The sequence below is a fragment of the Urocitellus parryii genome, chromosome 8 (assembly GCF_045843805.1).
Source record: "Urocitellus parryii isolate mUroPar1 chromosome 8, mUroPar1.hap1, whole genome shotgun sequence".
NCBI lineage: Eukaryota > Metazoa > Chordata > Mammalia > Rodentia > Sciuridae > Urocitellus > Urocitellus parryii.
The window spans coordinates 143,623,121-143,646,107 of record NC_135538.1 but is presented as its reverse complement, the minus strand read 5'-3'; the positions used below and the strand labels follow the sequence as shown (position 1 = coordinate 143,646,107).

The following is a 22,987-nucleotide window of genomic DNA, read 5'->3' as shown; positions in this document are numbered from 1 at the left end:
AACCCCCCAGGGGCTGTATGCATCTTCCTGGAAGATGCTCTAACATAAGGTGGTGAGTGTTGAAGGGATATTGTCTCACACACCCCAAGAAAGAAGTACCCGGATGATGGGGGGTGAGAATTCAGTAGCAGATTTAGTAGAAGCAAGCAAGGAAAGGGTCCCAGAGAGGGTACCTTGGTGGCTCTCTGTCTAGGGCTTTTTATGCTGTTTTGATGAAGAACTAAAGTTTCATTGGAAAGTCTCTCTTGACTGTCCTCTTTTTCTGACTCAATTGAAGGCATGCAATTCTAATTTCTTATTCCCATAATGAGATGGTTTAATGTGTTTGTTAACCTGAGTTTGTCCTGTATGCTGAAAAGAATTGCTTGGGTTCAAAACAACCCTCTGGGGTTGACTGATGTTAGGGTCATTAAGGAAGCCTGGGGCGACAACAGAATGTGTGGGCACCAAGCTGACAAGCTTGAGCCTCAGGTTTTAGTCTGGGGTGGTGGGATCCCATTCTCCAAGGTCCCCATTTCTGTCTACCTATAGATGATCAATCTCCTGCCTCAATACTGAACAAGGGTCATCCTCTCCTTCTTCCCTCCCTGCTCTTCCTGCCAAGATAACCTGACCTAAATTTTAGGCAGCTGTGTTTATCCTTGGGTGATCCTTATGTTTGCATTTTTTCCTCATCTGCATTCTTCCTGTGTCATTTTTCCTTCCTTGCATTCATTTGTGTTGTAAGTTATCCTAATATCCTGTGTTCTTTGAGGTAAGGCAACCAACAAATACTGAAAAGAAAAAGCCCCCAACAACATCTTTTAGGGTAACATTTTTATATGATAAATTAACTACTGTAGAGAGTGATTTCATTTTCCACCAAAACTTGTGTAAAAATCAGAATTAAGTACCAGGATTTTACTTCTCTATTTCTATTTTTTGCCCATAGAGCAAAAATACAATCAAGATAATTACCTTTTTGTAGACAGTCTAACTACAAAATTTTCTCCTCCCAGTAACAAACAAACACATCAAGCATAAGACACTTAGAGTTCATTAAAACCAAGTAACGTGCATTAACATTACAGTTCTCGGACTTCTTGCTTATACATTTGCTCTTACTACTTCTAAGCCCAGTCACTTAACAGGGTGGATTCCAGCCAGAGGCGCAAGGATATTTTTAGATCTTCCAAATTCAGCTTACCATCCACAAGATCATTTCTCCTCTTCGTGGCCTAGTTCTTGATATACTATCATTCCTTCCTTCCCCAGGGCACTTAGGAAATAGTTTCAGTTTCATGCGGAGCAAGGGCTTCAGGAAGAGTTGTTCCACAGGGTCCTTGGAAATGAAACCTGAATGGAAGGGCCAAATATAGCACAGTATGAGCTCTAAATTAGCAAAGGGAATGTAAAATTGCAGAACATCACACACTTCTCAGTCACACCCAGAGTAAGATCTGGATTCTCAGATATGGTATTTCAGATTCACTTCTTCTGCCCCTGACAACTCAAGATGCCACTTGATGATGGGTGACTGAGGGATTTTAGAGAAGCAAGAGATTGGTGCTATGAATCAGAAGTTTATTTAATGGGTAGGGAAGTGTAAAGGGTTGTAAAGTGTAATTTGTGATTGTAGTGCTAGATTCATAGCTGAAATATGTGTCTGCATATGAATATACATACATATATCTATATGAAGACAATTACATAGAAAGATATCCTATGTTCATGGATTGGAAGAATTATTATCATGCAATACCCTCAATTCCAATGTCATTTTTCATAGAAATAGAGGAAAAAATCCTAAAATTCATATAGTACACCCCCATCCCACCTTGCTTAACACATACACAGACTCTTTATAGCCAAGGCAATCATGACAAAGAGAACAAGCTGGAAGCATTGCACTAAATTACTTCAAAATATACTATAAAGCAATAGTAATTAAAGCAGCAAGAATAGGCATTAAAAGAGCCACGAGACCAATGGAATGGAAGAAACCTGGAAACAGTCCATGCATCTGGGGTCAAGTTTTTTCCCTGGTACTGGGGATTGAACCCAGGGGTGCTTTACCACTGAGCCACATCTCCAGCCATTTTTATTTATTCATTTTTGAGACAGGGTCTCACTAAATCATTTAGGGCCTCACTAAGTTGCTGAGGCTGGCTTTCAACTTGTGCTCATCCTGCCTCAGCCTCCCAAGTTGCTGGGATCACAGGCTTGTGCCACTATGCCCAACTGGTCAATTGATTTTTTTCTTTTTCTTTCTTTTTTGGTACTGGAATTGAACTCAGGGGCACTGGATCACTGAGCAACACCCCCAGCCCTATTTTTGAATTTTATTTAGAGACAGGGTCTCACTGAGTATGTAACACCTTGCCTTTGCTGAGCCTGGCTTTGAACTTGTGATTCTCCTATCTCAGCCTCCCCAGCTGCTGGTATTTCAGATTTACTCCACCGTGCCTAGGTGATTAATTGATTTTTTTTTTTTAAAGAGAGAGTGAGAGAGGAGAGAGAGAGAATTTTTAATATTTATTTTTTAGTTCTCGGCGGACACAACATCTTTGTTGGTATGTGGTGCTGAGGATCGAACCCGGGCCGAACGCATACCAGGCGAGCGCGCTACCGCTTGAGCCACATCCCCAGCCCCGATTAATTGATTTTTGACAAAGGTGCCAACCATATGATAGGAAAAGGACAATCTCTTTTTAAAATGGTGTGGGAAACTGGATATCCACATGTAGAAAATGAAACTGGACTCTTCTCTTGCACTGTATACAAAAAATCAGTTGCAAATGGACTAAACAGACCTGAGACTGTAAAACTACTAGAAGAAAACATGGGGGTTGGAGGAATACTTGACCTTGGTCTAGGCAAACAGACAACAAAAGCAAAACTAGACAAGTGAGATTATACCAAAATAAAAAGTTTCTGTACAATAAAGAAAGCAATGAACAGAATGAAGTAACAACTCATGGCAAATTATTTTGAATGGGAGAAAATATTTACAAGCCATATGTCTCATAAGGGGTTAATATATAAAATATACAAGGAACTCAAACAATTCTATAGAAAGAAAGCAAATAATTTGATTAAAAAATGGGCAAAGGGCCTGAATAGACATTCCTCAAAAGAGGACATACCAATGGCCAACTCGGAATTGAAGAATGCTCAGTATTGCTAAATTATTAGGTATTATCTAATCAGATAATACCTTACTATTATCTGATTAGATAATGCCTAATTAGATATTGTATTATTTAAGCACAATAAGATACCTCACATCTGTCAAAATGACTTATCAAAAAGACAAACAATAACAAGTGTCAGAGAGGATATGGAGGAAAGGGAACACTTGTACATCGGTGGTGGGTACATAAGTTAGTCCAGCCATTATGGAAACTGTGGAAGTTCCTCAAGAAACCAAACAGTTTCCACATGATCCAGTCATTCCACTCTGGGCATCTACATGGTGACGAGACACGCACACCCCATGTACACTGTAGCACTAGTCACAGTGGCCAAGTTATGGAATCAAAACTAAGCATTCGTCCAGAGACGAATGGGTAAAGAAAACGTGGTCTAGAAGCACCGTGGAGTACTTCAGCCTTCAGGAAGAAGTTCAGGGACTTGTGGCAATGTGGATGGAAACGGAGAAAATAAGGCCACATGAACTAAGCCAGCTCAGAAAGACAGATCCCACACATCCTCCCCTACAGGCAGGATCTAAAACCATGTGACCCAGAGAGGCCGAGATCGGAGGTTACTATCTGGGGTGGGGAGTGGGGAGATGCCAGCTAATGGGCACAAAGCCTCAGACAGGGGGAGCGGGGTGGCTTTTTCTTTGTGTATATGGCACAATGGGATGGAAACCGTAAACGATTCTGTATTGTACCTTTCAAAATTACTCAGCATATATTTCAAATGTTCTCTCCATAAAAAAATAAGGATTTGAGATGGAACAGCTTGAGTGAATTATTCATACTGTGTTTGTAAATCACAGCATCACCTTGTACCCTATAAATATATGCATAATATATTTGCAACTATAATTTGTCAATTTATCATTTTAATACACACATAGATATTCAGAGAGCATTCACGTGTACTTAAGAGGGATGAAACCTCAGGTACCGCCCAGACCAGGATTTTAGCTGAGTCGACAAACCTCTCAAACCATCCCCTGGACTTTCTGAGCAGCCTCTGACTTAGAAAGTAGAAAGGGCTGAGGGGTAGCTCTGTGGCAGAGCGCTTGCCTGGCATGCAAGGCCCTGGCTGCTGTTCCTAGTAATACCAAAAAATAAAAAATAAAGTTAAGGAAAAAGAAAAGAAAGTAGAAAATGAGAATGAGGAAGAGGAGGGAGAAAAAATAAGAAAAATCAATGGTTTATGTTTCCTTTAAGGAAAAACATGTAGGACAGGAAGAATATCCTATAAACTGAATAAAAAACAAAAGCAAGACTTTCAAATGCATTATTAATGATAAAACCAGTTGAGCAAAATTACAACCAAAAGGGCCTTTCCTCAACGTAACTCGCCATTCATATTGTTTATTCTTGACGTAGCACACGTGGTGAATGCCTCAGCCTCCAAGTCCACTGTTCTGATGGCAGCTACTTCATGGACAAATCCTACCCAAAGCATCTCCAAACCACAGCCAGTCATGGAGAGCTTTTAGGGAATTCTCAGACCCTCAACTTCCATATATTCTCTTTCCAAAGAAAGTGGCTTTGAGGGCCCCTTTCCTAGTTCACAAAAGCATGCTGAGCCCCCACCTGCCTCAGATCTTAAGTGGTGTCCCATCCTGAGTGTCAAATGGCAGGGGGTGCGAATAAAGGGTCATTTAGAAACTGGCATAGACCTGAGAAGAGAGGCTTGGGGGCTCATCCCTAGGCAGGTAGGGTGGTTTCCTTCTTGTCTTGGGTAAAGCTGATTGGGGTCTCATAGAACCAACAGACATTAAATAAGACACAAAAGCACAACAACACACATTACTTGGAAGGCAGAAGAGTGGCAATGCTGTGACAAAAGCCCTTCAGTGCTGAGCTTATGTGGCCCAGGCTCCTCAGTACCTACATTTATGCAATGCAAAAAGCAAGACTTAGAATTGACAACAAAAAAGTATATATTTAGGTTGGCCAGTAAAAATCTTCCCCGTGATTCCTCAGAACGGAATAGAAGACACAGACAGCGGCCTCCCCAGGGTAAGCCACAAAGTGTCTTAATTTCTTTGAGTGGACTACTGCTTTTTTTACTCACCAAGGATTTTTGTTTTGTAAAAGCATAAACTATCAGAAATGACAGGTTGAATATCTAAAAGGCTTCAGGACTAGAAGTATTATGCATTTCAAATTTGGTAATATATAGTTTTGAAGGTCATTTTATACCATATCTTAAGTAATTCTCTGCATGAAACAAAGTTTCATGGTAGAAAATATTCCAGTTGTGGCATCATGTCAGTGTCCAAAAAGTTTGGGATGTTAGAGCATTTTGGTTGGATTTTTGGACTAGGGATACTCAACCCATACAGCAGTAGAGCATGCAAGAAAGGTGAGCTCCAAACTGATCCCTGCTTGAACAGAAGGGCTTTAAAGCTGACCAAAAGAAAGGAAGAAAAGGAAAAGGAGCAAGTTCAATGAAAATCTGTTAAGCTTGAGGTGGAAAACAAAAGCCCACCATCGTGAAGCTGTGTGTTTAAACTTGTTGCTCGAGGACTGGTTTCCCCAGGGGAACGTTTGAGCAGGATCAGGGGGTGGCTGCAGGCCTTCCTCTACACGTCAGCCTGATAACCCTGAGCTGCAAGCCGGGCTGGCTTCCCCCACCAGACTGCTCATCAGGGGACAGTCTGACGAGAGGCACAGGCAGCCCTCACTGCTCCCCAGAGACACCCACACACGACAATGATTCTCGCAGCCTGTCTCACTGGTAAGGGCTTCCAACTAGCAAGAAGCCTGTGTGTCTGAGCAGACATCGCAGGTTCTCAAAACAGTCGGGAGCTGGGGAATGACTGAAGTGGCAGCAGCTGGTTCAGGAGGCTGGACCTGTGTGACGAGATGTGCTATGTGCCAAAAGTCCCTTCTTAACTTGCAGGAAGCATTCTCTCATCCAGTGTCCTTCCCAAGGAGACATGGCCACCACACACAATGGGCATCTTGCTGCTGCCTGTCCATCCACAGCAGGAGAGGTGGGCCCCCTTCTAATCTTGGGTTAAGAAAAGACCCAAGTTTTCTTTTCTTCTTTTTCTTATCTGCATTTTCTTATAAAACTTCTGCAATGATGATTTGTTTTAATTCTTTATAATCATTAGAAATGAGGTGGAGATCAAATGGCTAAAAACAAGCCACATTACAGAATTGAATGGGGAACAGTGCTTCAGTAAGTTCATCTGTTCATTAATCAGTGTTCAGATGAGAGGCTTGAGTTTCCTGGCTCTGATGTCACTTGCAGTGATGATAAGCAGACAGTTGCTACACACATGTGACACAGGGCAAATCAGAGGGAGCCCTAATGTCCATTTGTCAGTGGATAAGTTAGAAGGCAATTTAATTTTTGTAATATACTAGCTTTCTTTCTTTTTCTTTTTTCTTTTCTTGTTTTTCTTTCTTTCTTTTTTTTTTTTTTTTTTTTTTTTTTTTTTGGTACTGGGGATTGAACTCAGTGGCACTTGACCACTGAGTCACATCCCCAGCCCTTTTTTGTATATTATATGGAGACAGGGTCTCACACTGAGTTGCTTAGCGCCTCACTTTTGCTGAGGCAGATTTTGAACTTGTGATCCTCCTGTCTCAGCCTCCCAAGCTGCTGGGATTACAGGCATGCGCTACTGTGCCTGGCCCCATACAAATTTTTGTGTAGACATGCTTTCATTTCCAGGGCTGTATACCAAGGAGAAGAACCAGTGGGTCCCATGGTAACTCACCATGAAACTGCCAGACTGTTTCCAAAGCAGCTATACCACTGTCCATTCCCACCATCAATGTAAGAGGACCCTAATGTCTTCAGCAACACGTGCTATTTTTCTTCTTTTTATAAATTATGACTATCCTTGTAGTTGTAAAGTGTTATCATATTGTCATTTTAATTTGCATTTCCTCAGAGACTAAAGATGTTGACCATCATTGTAAATGCTTACTGGCCATGTGCATATATTTGGAGAAATATCTTTTAAAATTTTCAGACCATTTTTAAGTGAATCCACAATTGTCTTTTGAATTGTAACAGTTCTTTACATATTCTAAATATCAAATATTAGACTTCCAAATTCTGATTCACCCATTTTTTCTCATGTGACTTTTACTTGTGTTTTAACTAACACAAGGTCACAAAGATTTACTCCTAGATTTTCTTCTAAGGAGCTTATGGTTTAGCTCCTACTTTGAGGTGTGAGGTCCAGCATCTGGCTTTGTGGATGCTGTCATGAAGGGGTCCGATGTCACTCTTGCATGTGGCTCTCCAGCACGGTGCTGAGGAAACTCTTCTTCCCCCCACTGAATTACCCCAGCAGTCTTTGCAAAGATCAGTTGCCCACAGACATGAGAGCTTTTGGTTGAACTTTCAGCTCTGTTCCACTGACTTTATGTATCTGTCCACACCATCTTGATTAAAGCGACTCTTCAGTAAGTTTTTAAAGATATTTAAAAACTTAGTTGTAGATGAACACAATAACTTGATTATTTATTTTTTTTTATGTGGTGCTGAAGATTGAACCCAGTGCCTCACATGTGCTAGGCAAGCACTCTGCCATTGGGCCCCAGCCCCAGCCCCTGTTGTAAGTTTTGAAATTAGGAGATATAAGTTCTCTTTGTTCTTTTTTCTTTGGCTACTTGGGTTTCTTTGAAATTTCGTAGGAATTTTGGACCATCTAGTTAATTTCTGCTGTGAGTTTGATAGGAACTGGATTGAACTAATAGATCATTTGGGGAGTACTGTCATCTTAATGATATTAAGTTGTCCAGTCCATGAACATGGGGTATATTTTTGTTTATTTAGGTCTTTATTTCTTTCAATAACATTCTGTAATTATTAGAGCATCAGTTTTGCACAGAAGACAATTCTTTTAAAAAACTGTCATCTAGTACTCACCACTTACATACAAATAAAGAACTGTGGACCAAGGACTGAGTCTGTCCTGATGATAGGGATACATGGAAAGACCAGGCCCACGGTCTGTCAGCTCACCTGAAGGGGACCCTGTTTTCTCCCAGTGAAGACCCAAGGCAGTGATTCTCATCCTACCTGCACATTAGCATTACTTGTGATGCTCAGGGCACCCCTCAAATCAGTGACGTCAGAATCTCACGGAGTGGCACCCAGGTATCAGTATTTTTAAAATATACAGCCACTGTGGAAGGCCACTGATAAATAACAAGAAGTTTCAGTGAAGTTTGTGTTTTATTTATATCTATTTATTACTTATTTATATTCTACCTTATTCTAGAGAAGAATTAAACATACTAACAAGAGTTAAAAGTAAGCCGGGCACTGTGGTGCACTCCGGTAATCCCAGCAGCTCGAAAGGCTGAGGCGGGAGGATCGCAAGTTCAAATGCAGCCTCAGTAAGAGGGAGGCCCTAAGCAACTCAGTGAGACCCTGTCTCTAAATAAAATACAAAATAGGGCTGGGGATGTGGCTCAGCGGTGGAGTACCCTTGAGTTCAATCTTCAGTACCCTCCACCCCCAAAAATGTTAAAAGTGAAGGCAAAAAAAAAAAGTAGTGGTAAGGAAAACATCAAAGATGTAACACAGAAGTTAGAATGAGACTTAAAATGTGCACTACAGAGATCTGCATGTTGCACACAAATTTAGGAAACAGGAAAAAGTACCATATCATGGCCACAAATACAAATACTCTTGGTGATTAGACCAAAGAAAGCCTAGGTTGCCTCACAATGAGAACAGCAGATGATGAGGTTCCTCGAGGTCTGGCCCAGGCCGACCTGGTAAGCACTGCTGTGGCCAGATCACATGAATATACAAATGACAGTGAAGTCCAGAGAATCACAGACCTTTCGGAATGTGAGGACACAGAGCCATGTGGTGAATCCCATGTAGAGTCTCCCTAATCTGCAGTCAGTGATATTTTTCTTCCATAAAAGCAACTATAGACCAAAAAAGAAAACACAAACCAGGCTCCACCCCTCCCCATACAGTCTTGTAGGTGGCGAGATGCCACACCTAAGCCTGCCCTCCACCTCCCATCGCCCCTCAGTCCTCCCTGTACCTGAATCTGTCTGTGGCTGGGGTGCTCTCTGTGTTGAACTCAGCCACTGGCACGCCCCTCGAGGCCACCTGGGGGGCGAACATGGCTGCCGGGTAGACCACAGAGGAAGTCCCCACCTACAAGGCAAGCACACGGAAATGGACAATGACCATACTATGGGAAGGAGAAACAGTTTTTCAGAGAAATGTACGTAAATTCAGGCAGGTCTGTGGTTGCAGGGGGGGGAAAAGCTAAGCTGGAGGAGACACAGTGCGGGGTGTCCAAGGGACACGCTGGAAGTTAAGAGGTGTCCTTGTAGCCAATCACTTGATTGGGAAGAATGTGTGACATAGAAGGGAGAGTTAGGCAAGTGGACATAGTGGCAAAGAAATGACCCAATTGACATGATTTGAGGTAGAGCTTTGGTTTTGTTTTTGCTCTTTGAAGTTATACAAATAATCCATGTTCTTTTTTAAAGTTAGAAATATGAAAAAAAATATGTATTTCATCCATAATTCTAGTACCCCAAGATAACCATTGTCAACATTTTAATATATATCCTTTCAAGACTTTCCTTATAAATATATACTTATAAACATCATTTATAGAAATGGAAAGACTGGGCAAGAACCAGCCCTTTTCCTGAACAGTCTGTCATGAATGCTGACGGTGCTCAACACTGGGCGCACCTGATCAGACACTGGCTAAATGGATGTGTACCCACCAGAAATTTTGAAATATTCAAATGCTTTGGCTAGTTAATTTCTCTCCTAGGAAATGTGCCCTAAGGAAATTAAAGAGCTTGCTAAGATTTATATCTAAGGATATTCAATACAGCAGTGTTATAATACCAAATTTTCAAACAGCCCAAATGTCCAACTGTACAGGATTAACTCAGTGCATCATTTATATCCATGTGATTGACCATGCAGGCAATTAAAAGATGACACAGATTCAGATGAACTGACATGGAATATGCCGAGTGAATTGCTAGGTGAATAAATCAGTTTCAAGACAGAAAATATATCATGAACTCATTTTTAATAGTAATCAATGTGCATGTATCTGCATAAGGAAAGGTCTAGAAGAGAGGTGCGCAGACTTTCTAGAAAGGGCCATAAGTAAGTGTTTCAGGCCTTGTAGGCCTCCTGTCTCTGCCATTGTAGTGTGAGAGCACCCAGAGAGAGTGTGCGGAAGAACAGCCTCAGCTGTGTTCCAATAAAACTTTATTCACAAAACAGGGCGTAGATCAGATTTGGCCTGCAGGCTGCAGTTTGCTCACCCCTGGACTACAGGAAAACATACCAATTTCGGAATGGTGATTTCTAATTTCCATTTTATAATTTGATTTTCTTAATTTTTAAAAATTTTCTCCTTTTATCAATGAACTTTAATAATGAGCATGGATTATACCTAAAGTCTGAATCAATGACATGTTCTTTTTTTTAATGTTGCAGACAAGACAACATTAGTTTTGCATCTTAAGGTCAACTCTTATTCATTGTTTCTTAGTTTTTCTGTAGGACACCACAAGACTTCTCCACATACTTCTTTGAGGAAAGGAGGGAGGGGGGAGGCAAGAACAAACTCCTTCCCTTCTTTAGTGTTTTAGAAGACCCTGGAGACTAGGGAAGGGTGTGACCTACCACCAGGCATAAGTCACAGAGTGCCAGCTCTCTGTCAACCTCCTCCAGAATGGCAGGATCCAGGTTCTCTCCAAACCACACCACGTGGGGTCGCAGCAGGCCCCCACACCCTGCCTCTTCACACCTGGAAGAACGTGATCCTTAAGTCACCCCAGCCAACCTGCCAGGTAGGCTCACAGGTGGATGGAGGAAGGCTGGGGCCACCCCAAACCCAGGCCAGCCAGATGGATCACCTCTGATCCTTCTTATCCCGGTATGAGCTCATCCTGGACATGAATGAAGGGCTAAGGTGAGCTGTCCTGTTACGTTTTTCTCTCGTCTCTGTGCACTAAGTTGTGTGGACATTTTTTCAGCTGAACTTAACCTCCTCTGACTAAAAAGTCTTCTTTCTGCTACTTCATTTTACTCATTGGCACAGCCGCACTCAGTTACCCAGAGCTAGGTGAAACACTGGCCTCAGATTTGCCTCCAATACACAAACCATCCCCTAAGTTCATCAGTGACCTTCCGTTTCTTCTCTGATTCATGTCTCTCTCGAGTCCTGCCTTGAACCACACTCTCCAGGATCCACTAGAAAAACTGAATATTTTGTCTTTTCACGCTTGGCCTCATGGGTCAGGGCTAGTTTCTGCATTTGTACAATTATGTTAAGGGACATTTCACTGAAATTAAAATGTTTAGGTCTTGATTTCTAATTTTTTTCCCCCAATCTGAAACACAAAATGCAAATCAAAGGTTTTTACCCACCGGGGAAGTTTCTCAACTGGGATTCTGGCATCTTCCGTTTCAGGTTCTGGAGCACTGAAGCAAATAATAACAGAAAAGAAAGAATGTCATCAGTGCAACCAAACAACAGAGGAACAACTTCATTCTTAAGTATTCGTTTGGCAGAGTAGCCCATGCTAGCTTAGGAGGGTCTGAGGACAGACCCCAAAGAACTGGAGAGGGAATTTGCATGGGGCAAGGCTGGAATGACCAGGGTGGGTACTTCATCATCATGGGCACCTTCTGCAACAACCTTACATTAACATGTTATTTATATAATTTATACTGTTCTAAGGTGGGCCAGTAGAACTCTTATTCAATATTTTGAATCTTAAGTTTTTTTCTCCAATTATAATGATAATGCATATTCATCATAGAAATGTTGGAAATTTTTGAATGATATGAAGAAAAAATAAAAATTATAATATCTCCGTTCCTGATACTATTAACATTTTGTGGTATTTTCTTCTGGTCATTGTGCTAATACACAGACACATAAACATGGATTATGTACATATGTTTAAATAAGAACTTAGAATCACATGGAAGATGGTTTGGAATCCTATAGTTTTTACTTAACCTTTCAGATTGTGAGCAAATTATTTTTTATCTTATGTCTATACCTTGTCTAGTCTTATTTCTCATGAATATCTATGGAATCTTCAATGAATGTTCAATTTCTTCACATTTATGTTCAACTTAAAGAAGAAAACATAATTATTCTGTAGTGTAATATAATTACCCTTTTCCTGATAAAGCTGGACAAATTGGACTCTTGTAATTCTCAGCCACAGCTCCACAAGAGATGCATCGAGTTTTAAATAAGGTACCTGAAAACACACGTTAAGCAAGTTCAGAACTGAGTATAATTAAGGCAGTCATCTCTACGTTTGAAAGGGTGTGCTGTGGTTTGGAATGTCCCCCAAGGGCCTATGTGTTAACAGCTTGGAACTCTCAGGAGGTGGTGGAACTTTTAAGAGGTGGGGCCTAGTGGGAGGAAGTTATGTCATTGGGGGCGGGTCTTTGGAGGAGATAATCAGGACCCTGGTCCCTCCACTTCCTGTGTTTCCCAGCTGCCCTGAGGTGAGCAGCTTACTCCATACATGCTCCATGCCATAGACTGACCATAGACTGAAACCTCCCAAACTGTGAGCCAAAATAAACCTTTTTTCCTTTTAAGTTAGTTATCTCAGATACTTTGTTACAGAAATCTAACACAAGATAAAAATAATTTTGTTCTTATACATTTATTTGGAATGGGCTTACCCTAGTACCATGGGAAACAAACATGAAGTTCCATTGAACCAGGCAAGAGCAAATTCCCTGAAGGACTTTGCAATCCCCAGAGCGAAAATAACTAATTACATGAATAATGTGCTCTCAGATTACCTTGGACTGAAGTTTAGTGGGAAATGAAGTGGTCAGTAAGGAAGATGAAGCTTGACCTAAGCTAAGGGTGTGACTTACTAAGTATAGAAAGGTTCAGGCTAGCAGCGTTTATAAAATCTTAACCTTGATTTAATAAAGATTGAATCTTTTATACAAAAGCAGCTCAGCGAATAATTAGTAAATGAAAAATTAATACTAGCAACCACTTACTGAGCTAAAGCAATAATGGTGGGCACAGTTTACTGACTATTGCCATGTGCTGGTGTTGTCCCGAGCTTTTCACACACCACACTGTACATAAGCTGTCTCTTTCCATCGCTCTCTGCAGGAGACCTCTATCCCATGTGGAGCTGATGGGTCTGTCCATCACATTCCAAATACCAGCTTGGCCACAGGTTCCAGACTAGTGGTACCACAGTGCCCAACCCCATGGCAGTAGTGTTTGCTCAAATGGGTGGTAATGGCCCGGTGAGGTCACCCAGAGGTTTATTTTCTGAGGATCTAGTTTCCACACTGGAGTAAGCGGGAAGCTGCCAGAAGCTACCTCCCCTGGAACACGGAGGCAGATCAGCTGCAAAGGGAGCAGAGGTGGAGAGTGGCCCCCTGGGGATGAAGGGAAGTAAACAGACACCCCGGGGTGCTGGCCCCATCCCACCCTGACCCTGCTGAAACAGCTGCCCCGTGGCCAGCCTGCTTGCCCTGCAGCTGTGCTGGGAAGCTGTCACTGTAGGATACCTTTCCCCAGAGCCCGGGAGGGGCTCGCAGGGATGCAGATGACAACAGCAATGCTAGTGGACAGGAAGGATGGGGGCAGGGGGGCAGGGTTTTAAAGTCCAATTCCCTCACCATGGATTTCTAGAAGGTTCTTGGTGCCAGCCCTGCGGTGCAGCTCATCGATGTTCTGGGTGATGACCATGACCCGACGGCCCTGACTGCTCAGCCGGGCCTCACACTCGGCGATGGCCCGGTGGGCAGGGTTGGGCTCCTTGGTCAGCATGACCTCCCTGCGGTAGTGGTAGAATTCCCACACCTGCGACGGGTTGCGGGCAAAGGCCTGAGGAGTGGCCAGGTCCTGGGGGTGACAGAGGAGGCGGAATCAGGGCAGAGAGAGGCAGCAGGCTCTGGACTGTTCTCGAAGACCGTCAGGCAGCCTCTGGGTGAGGCTGGGGCCCATCTGCTTTAGGTGCAGGTTTGTGGCACCAGCCCAGGACCCAGGACAGTGGAGAAGTCAGTCTGAAATATGCTGTTGCTAGGGCAGGGGACATGCAACCTGGCCCGCCGCTCCTCAGGCAGTTATGAAACACGAGGAAAGGATTGCGTGGGAAGATGAACCTACTTTTATTTTTGTTCTTTTTTGGTACTAGGGATTGAATCCACGGTGCCTTACCCCAGCCTTTTTTAGTTTGAGACAAGGTCTCCTTAAGTTGCTTAGAGCCTCACTAAGTTGCTGAGGCTGTCCTCGAAGTTGGAAGTCCCCTGTCTCAGCCTCCCAAGTGGCTGGGATTACAAGCAAGCATCACTGTACCCAGCTGAACCTACTTGTTCACAGAACTCCAAAATATATGAAGTCAATCTCAATTTGAGGTGCACCCAAGAAAAACATGAATGGCAAAACACTCAACTGTAGTACGATGGTTGTAATTGAGGAAGTGGGTTCTTACAGCTAAACGAGAGCTACATGCACACAACTACATACACAACACACACACAACTATACTCATACACACACACACTAGAACACCACACCTGCACACTTACACACAAACTAGACATATCCACACACGTCTGCACACATATATAACCTCACATGCTAACAATATCTAAAACATCTTTGTTTTAAAGTATGGGTCTCTTCTAGAAGAGGCCAGCCTCATCACTGGTGAGTGAGCAGAGCAGGGCTGACTGGGGCTGGAACGGATGGAAGGACACAAGGAAGCCCTTTCAGGGACAGACGCGTTCCACATCTTGCCCGTGGAGGTGGTAGTGTGATTGCAGCTGCACACACACCTTTCACAACTCAGCAAACTGTACACATCGTGCACGTGTGCACTCCGTTCTGCTGAATCCTGCCTCCATTAGCACTAGCCTTCAGAAGCGTGGCTGCTCTGTCTGGGATGCGTGTCCCCGCTCACAGGCAGGCACCCGGCTCACCGTCGGCCCTCTTCTCCCTGTCCAGCAACACTGCCCTCTGTGAGCACACTGTCCCCTGGAGGACCCTCGTCAACCCTGCACCCCTCCCTCCTGCTCGCCACCCAGGACTCAGTGGCCTGGAGGGGCTCACAGGTGACCTAGGACTGTGTATGTGGGGTCCTTGGCATGGGGTTGGCCTCTGTCCTGCCACAAGTGCTCAGCCTCCTCGGACACCAGGAGCGCCCTTCCCCTGTTCCTCCTGGGGCCTCCACCCCTGCGGCTGCCCCAAGCAGATCTTGCTTCCTCTACCCTGGTGGCCCTCTGCTCCTTTCTCCCCTCCTTGACCTTCAAGGGGATAATCCCCAGGCCCCGGAGGGGACATCTGCCAGCCTCAGACACTTAGTAGAGGAGAGAAGGGGCGAGTTCACAAACCTTCATGCAACCACAGACTGCCAACCTACCAGATGTGGAAGCCACGCCCTGAAGTAATAATTCACGACTGTCTTCATCCAACCACAAAGAAATCTGTTAAGCACGAATAATATGCCAGCGTTCTGGGAACTGGGACCAGTACAATAAAACACAAAATTCTCTGTTCTCTAGAATTAAGACTGTGCCACGCCAGGGGCCTGGGAGGGCACAGAAGGCAAAGGGTCGTGCTGGGATATGTGGAGGAAAGTGCTACAGTGTGGGTCAGGAATCACCCGCAGGCCCAGGTGTGGATGGTGGGACCTTCAGGAGCTGAGGCCTCGAGGGAGGTTTTGTCACTGGGGACATATCCATGAAGGGGACTATGGGACCCTGGGCTCTTCCTCTTTTCTCTGTTGCTTCCTAGCCAAGAGCCAAGTGGCTTCACTCCTCTGTACTCATCCCACACAGCCCAAAGCCCTGAATAGTCGTGGCCTGAAACCTCCAAAACTTGTCATCCCAAATAGACCTTTCCTAAGGTGATTATCTCAGGTATTCACTATGATAACAGAAAAGTGGGTAACACAGAACCATTCTATGTTGTAATCATGGAGTTGGTCACACAACTATATCCATTTGTTAAGATTCATTGAATATAGGCTTAAAATTGGTGAATTTTGTTGTATGTATATCTCAATAAAAATTAAACAAAACAAAACAAAACCCAGATCCATTTACACCCTCTTAGAACTTCTATTCTAATGGTCTTCAGTTAAATATTTAAGCATCAAGTTGGGGGCAGTGGTGCACGTCTGTAATCCCAAGGGCTCAGGAGTCTGAGGCAGGAAGATCGCAAGTTCAAAGCCAGCCTCAGCAACTCAGCGAGGTCCTAAGCAAATCAGCAGGACACTATCTCTACATAAAATATTAAAAAGGGCTGGGGATGTGGCTCAGCAGTTAAGCACTCCTGGGTTCAATTCCTGGTACCAAAAAAACAACAAAACAAAACAAAAACATTTAAGCATCAAGCCCTCAGCCTTCAACAATTCAACTTTTAATATGAATACTTCACAGAAACTTTAAAAATGGGAAAAACTTAATTTAAATTCTTTAGAAAAGTAAAAAATTACGCTAACAAAAGTTTTCAGATTCTACTTTAGTGTAATTACTGGGAAAAATTTAATTTTTCTGTAAGTATAATCTATTTATATCTAGAAGGTAAAGACAGTGACTGTTGAAATTTGAGATCTTTATCGTAGGGACATTATGTTAATGCCAAAATCACAGGGCAAACTTTTCCCTCTGCATTTCGGGCATGGGTATGGGTTTGGAGCCACACTCTGTTTCGCCTTCATTTAGAACTTTTTAATGTTCTGGAAACATTACCAACCTGAGCTTGCCACCTTCTCCAGTAGCCTCCTGCTCCTCGGAATGTTGGCACCCCACTCTCAGCACTGATGCCTGCCCCCGAGATGATGACGATGTGCTTGGCTTTGGCAAAACATGTCCGAAAATGGGCCATATCTAAACGGAGAGGAAAACTGGTATTGACCCCGTGTTCTGTTTACACATTTATATCCCATATCAACTGTCTCTATTTTGAAACTTGACCTTGTATGAAGTTACACATTGAGATACTTACGTAGAAATACTTCCTTAGAAACTTCAATCATGAAGTCACTGTGTCCCAAGGCCTGAAGGGTGAGTGTGTGGCACTTTAAAGAAGCAGGGGCTTTGGGCACAGTGAGCTCCACCTCCCACCCAACCCTTCCTGAGCCTTGGCTTCCTCAGCTGCCTGATGTGTACAATGGCGCCTTCTTAGAGCAGAGCTGCTGTGCAGATTTTAAAAGACCCCTGGATAGGAACCTGCCTCCCTTCATAAAAGTCACAACAAGCATGTGCATTTGTGGGAAGGCTGAGCTAAGGGCCATTGGGTCCAAAGCCCCAATTCCTCCCTAAATCTGTCTTTCCTGTGGGAGTCTTGCTCATTCCATCTTCCCTCAGCACAGCGACCACAGGTGAAGATAAAGTCCCCCTGCCCTGGGAACAAGTGTCCTGCCCAGCATGGACGCCTGACCACCTCCTCTACAGCTCAAACAAGAGCCAGGCTCTCCCTGGGGCACAAGAAAGCAGATGAACCCAGAGAACGGCCCACCAGCAGGTGCCCTTGGGCACAGACTCGCCTTGCCTTCCTGCCCCAGCAGCCTCTTCCTGCCTCATCCCAGGGCAGCATGTGGTTAGCAAGGGCTCTGCCTGGGCTAAACACCAAGCACTTTGTGTAGATCACAGAAAATGTCCTCATCCCAGGTAAGGAGCAGGAGCCACACTTGGAGCGGACAGTGGGGAGCTGCCGCTGCTGCTCTTGGGCAGCAGAGACTGGAGAAGGGCTGTGGTCCAGGCGCTGCCCGTGGCCGACCCATGCTCTTCTCCCAGGCCCCGAAGCCCTGAAGGCCCTTGTGGGGGACAACTGTTATGGCCCTGGTAGGCCAGACCTAGTGGGTACAGAGCTGGGGACAGTTTCCAAGAGGAGAAGGGGGATTCCCTCTTCCACCCTCCCCGAAGGACAAGCGGGTGCTGGCCCAGCTGAGACCACAGCAGGTACTGTCACAAAAGCAAGGTACACCCCGACATGGATGTCTTCCAGGAACAGACACCCTGTGTGAAAGCATGAAAGATTCCAGCCAAAATGGAATGGAATTCCTCAGCCAATCAAGCAGGCAGGTACGTGCCCTGGGCTTGCCCTCCTGAGGTAGTGCCAACCAACATCCAACTTTGACCGAATGAGTGTCCCTGAGAGACAGAACCGGGGAAGGAATACAGTGGGATGGGGGCTCGGAAACAGCTGACTTGAGTGTTAAAGAGAAATGGGGCCTAATTTGCTTCCCCAGCTGGTAAGGCAGGACCCACTGTTCTCATACCTGGTCTCCTTACCCTCATAAGCTAGAGCCACACTCTGTGCTGGGCCCGGATAACCTCAGGAAAGGCCTTGTCCTCCCTCTCCTCCCTCTCCTCCCTGCTCCACAGCAGTCCACTGGGAAAAGTGAGCCAAGGGTCAAGTGGACCCTCAGACCAGAGAACCAGAGCAGTCCAGCTCCTGCAGCTCTCTGGGCCATGCTCCTGGCAAGGGGGGGGGGTGGCCTTAGGCACAGTATTATCTCCCAGTAAAACCAACCCACAACCCTGACAGCCAGTCGCACTGAAGCCCTGGCTGACCTCACACCTGTTTCTGAGACAGGCTGGGGAGAAAAATAAGACCCACTGGATACTAAAGCTACCAAGCCCAGAGGACTCTGGGAACAGCAGCCCAGTCTGGGTAAATTCGTTTCTACTCTACCCTAACCACCTGGAAGAACAAAGCTCAAGGACATTAACAATGAGAAAACGTACAAGTGTTTCTCTGGGGACAGCCTGTGCAGCTGGTGGGTTCAGCCCCTACAAATGTTCCTAAGGACTTCAAAGTTCACCCCTGAAACTATCCCCAGCCTGAAAGGTCTTTTCTACCATGCAGATAAACTCTGTCATTTCCTGAAAAATCTATCCCTAGGTCCGGGTGACTTCTATTAAGGAACCACATAAAGCAACTTCTTCTACAAACAAATAAAAAGCTAGTGTAGGTTTGGTTCTGGGAAAAGAGGATATAAAGTGCAGTAACGATACTGTGGTGTGAAATCTTTTAAAACACGTTTTCTAGGGCTAGAGGTGTAGTTCATGGCAGGGTGCTTGCCTGGCCTGCACGAGGTCCCAGCACTGCAAACAAAACAAAAACGAAAACTACATTTTCACTTGCTAAAGCAAATGTGCCCGCTTGTTCTGTGGTTCCAGACACAGAAAACCCACTTTGCGCCAAAGTCAGGTACATGCTCCTGAAGCTCCCACAGACTCTAGCAGCCTGCTGTGCACCAAGGGGCCAGGTGGATGAGTAGAACTGGGTGTTTTGATTCTTTTCCATTCCTGATAGTGGGGAAAATGGAAGCAGGCATCATTACATCTGAGCAGACTCACGGTATCAGGGAGATATTCAAAACTAAGAAATAAGGCAAAAAAGAGCTCAGAGTGGCCTTTCAATGGTATATTAAAGCTCTGTGTAGCAGCTCACCTAAGGATCATTTATCTATTTAAACTGCATGGTCTCCCTCCTCCCTATAGGCTAAGATCCATTAACCTGCAGTTTTGTCAAGTACAAAGAATTTCCAGTAGAAAATCAAACCCCACATTGCCCTCGGGGACCAGTTTTCCTCTCCTGCAGAGAGGTGAGGAGTTTAAAATAGAAATCATGGACTGGGAAATGGCTCAGTGCTGAGCAGTTGCCAGGCATGTTTGAGGGCCTGGCTTCCACCCCCAGCAATGCCAACAAACAAGCAAGAACTCATGGGTTTGAAGTTTGGGAGAAGCAGCAACGTGCCAAACAAATGGACGTCTCTTGAGCATTAAGAGAGAATCTATGACCCTGCCTAAGAAGGCCCTGCCCAAAAGAGGACAGGGTGGCTTTGTCCAAAGTCTCACCTGGCACCTATTTATTATAAGCGGTCCCCTAAAACTGTAGGTAGGAAACTCGGGAAATTCACAGTCCACTGGAGAGGAGATGGGAGGACTTACTTGAACTTGGACGAGCCATTGTTAGGCAAATCTTGCTTTGAAGGGATGCTGGAGACCTCAGTCCATAACACAGCTGGGAAATTAGTCGGCTGGGGACAATCTGGAGGGGTCGCATCTGGTTTTATTTGAAGTATTAATTCTCCAGGCAGGCTTTTAAAAAATCAGAAAGCAAAATAGAAACAATCAGAAAACATTCAAGTGTGTGTGTGTGTGTGTGTGTGTGTGTGTGTGTGTGTCTTGTTAAGGGCACTATTATATGTATTTATGTAGACCCAGATGCTCCCTAACAATAGGGTTATGTGACAATGTAAAGTACTGTTAATTAAAAATGCATTTACTATTCCTAACCTGCAAAACATCACAGCTTAGCCTCAACTACCTTAAATGTGCTTAGAACACTTACATCAGCCTACAGCGGGCAAAATCACCCAACAGGGAACCTACTTTATAATCAAGTGTTGACTACTACACATGATTTACTGAACACCCTTCTGAATGCAAATAGACAGCACTGTGGTAAAGCCAAAAAGTCTTCAGAGGAATCATTGTTAGACAAGAACATCCTTAACAAAAATCCTGAGTTTCATGATATTCAGGTCTTTGTGATATTCATCCTGTGTTGACTGTTTTCAATTTGTGCTCTGGAGCACACCTGAAGACACTCAGGGGTGCCCCTGAGCAGTGGCTCTCCAGCATGATGTCAGATCAGTAGTGGGGTCACCAAGACCGAGTGAGGGATGCAACGCCTCAGGCTCCACCCGGATCACTGAGTCAGAGGACACTGTGGCTGGAGCCCTTGGACCTCCTGCAGGTGATCCTGAGACCACTCCAATTTGAGAATCACTGCCTTGGAGGCTTGGGAAGAGGCTTAAGTGTGAGAATTCATGCTGCTTTATTCAAAGTACAAAAACCTTTTTAAAATCTCTCTAAACGTTTGATGAAAGTACAGTTTCTATGAGAACGCGATTTCTGAGATCTGAACTAGGCAGGGAAGATGTGAACCAGGACAGCAAGTAGGGTTAGGATGACAAAGGCCTGAGAGTGTCTCCGCACGGTAGCACATACTCGAAGAATTAAAGAAAGACATGTGGATCAATTCAGAATGACTTATCTATGGATATCAGACTATTGTGGTTGGCAACAAAGTCTAGAGGTAAATGTCCCTCTGTAGGGGACTTGTTCAAAAAAACAAGGTCATACTCACAGTAGGCACTATAGCTTCTTTAAAAAAGAATGTCTGCCTCTACTTGTAGATTCTGGAATAAATGAAACCGTGGGGACAGGAAATATATTTGTGGCCACCAGAAGGGGCATGAGTAATTACAAAGGGACAGGAGGGGATGGGGTAATGGAACATCGTAACTATGGTGGTGACGGTGTCTATCAAAACTCAGAACTTACACTAAGAAAGGGTTAATTTTACTGTAACTAAATACTTAAAAATAACAGGTAAGAAGGTTCAGTTTTGCAGGATAAAAAGTTCTGGAGATTGGTAGAACAATACCTTTAAAATGGTTAGGATGCTTAACTTTGCTACTTGTATTTTGCCACGATTTTTTAAAAAAAGAAAAGCCAGGAGTGGTGGCATGAATTTGTAAGTCCAGTGACTCAGGAAGCTGAGGCAGGAGGATCACAAGTTCAAAGCCAGCCTCAGCAACTTGGCAAGGCCCTAAGCAACTTAGGGAGATCCTGTGTCAAGATAAACAATAAAAAGGGCTGGGGATGTGGCTCAGTGGTGAAGCGCCCCTGGGTTCAATCTCTGGTATCAAACAACAAAAACCCGGAAAGTTGTCTCTTCTCTGATAGAGGTCTCCAGGACACAGAGTTGAGGGCAAACAGTGAACAGTGTTTTGAAAGAGATGAAGAAAGGGCACCTCGGAGCTACATAAATGCAATACACGAGTCCTTAGGTGTTTATACCGACAGACTCCAGGACCCTGCCAGGGTTAGCAGCAACCCCTACCACTGTCCACTGCCACTAAACCTGATGATTACCTCTCTGGGAAACATGCTTCCCTTAGTTGACAGCCCCCACCTGTCCTGACTTTCTACCTCTTTGGACCTGCCACTCTGGATCTCCCATCCTCCCAAGCTCCTGCCCCTGCCCCTGGCCTCGGCCCCAGGTGAAATGGCCAGCTCCCACCCTACACCCGCAGGCCTGAGCGCCCAAGTGTCCCGGAGCCGCCTTCTCCCAAAGCCTCACTGCAAGACTTAGCCGACGCCCCCTCCTCCGCACCACGGCCTGTCTGCTCTGCAAATCCGACAGCTCCACCTGCACCTGCGCCCTCCCGGGTGCACGGCCACCACCCTGGCTGCTGCAGAAGGTCCCTTTCTCAAAAGGGTGGCTGGGCCCAGCGTCCTCCGGGGCTGGCCGGGCGCCTCCCAGGCCCACCTGCGCCGGCAGGGACACTCTGTCTTGCAGTCGGGCCCCTCCCCGGTCTCTCCGGCCCCAGCCACCGTGCGCCCTGCGCTCCGCAGAGGGAGCTCTGGCCAGAGTCTGCGAGTCCTCCCTCCCCGGGCCACCGGAGCCCCGACCGCCCCCTCCCACGCCGCCCTCTTCCGCCGTCCCAGGCGCCTCCCCCAGCACCACGGGCCGCGCATGCGCGCCGCAGGGAGCCGGGGACAGGACGCGCACGGGCCACCGCGGAGTCCGGCCCAGCGCGAGGGGGACGCGCCTGCTCCAGGCCGCAGGGCGGAAGCTGAACGCGGCGGCCGCGGGGCCCAGCCTCGGCGTCCTAACCGGCTGCAGCGGCCCCTGCCGGAGAGCCAGGCCCTGCGCTCCCGAGCGAGGGACGCCGGTCCGTCCGCTGACTGTCGGGAGGACTGTTCTTTGTTTTCCTTTCTTTGGGCCTCGGCGGGCTGGGGAGGGTTC

At 45.3% G+C, this 22,987-nt stretch overlaps 1 protein-coding gene across 4 annotated transcripts; it reads right to left on the bottom strand.

Annotated features, from left to right (window-relative positions):
• Window positions 1-795: 795 nt before the first annotated feature.
• On the bottom strand, window positions 796-22,649 carry Sirt5 (sirtuin 5). 4 transcript variants are annotated; one of them, XM_026384635.2, is made up of 10 exons: window positions 22,508-22,649; window positions 21,320-21,371; window positions 20,116-20,265; window positions 16,910-17,043; window positions 13,828-14,053; window positions 12,335-12,422; window positions 11,575-11,628; window positions 10,828-10,951; window positions 9,203-9,318; window positions 796-1,335 (listed from the first exon to the last, which is right to left on the bottom strand). In XM_026384635.2, the coding sequence occupies exons 3-10, from the start codon at window positions 20,228-20,230 to the stop codon at window positions 1,260-1,262; spliced, it is 933 nt and encodes a 310-aa protein (XP_026240420.2). In that variant the 5' UTR covers window positions 20,231-20,265; window positions 21,320-21,371; window positions 22,508-22,649; the 3' UTR covers window positions 796-1,259. The 4 variants fall into 4 exon arrangements, with proteins under 4 accessions (XP_026240420.2, XP_026240417.2, XP_026240416.2 ...); XM_026384632.2 differs by lacking the exon at window positions 21,320-21,371 and having other exon boundaries at window positions 22,319-22,649; XM_026384631.2 differs by lacking the exon at window positions 21,320-21,371 and having other exon boundaries at window positions 22,352-22,649.
• Window positions 22,650-22,987: the final 338 nt, after the last annotated feature.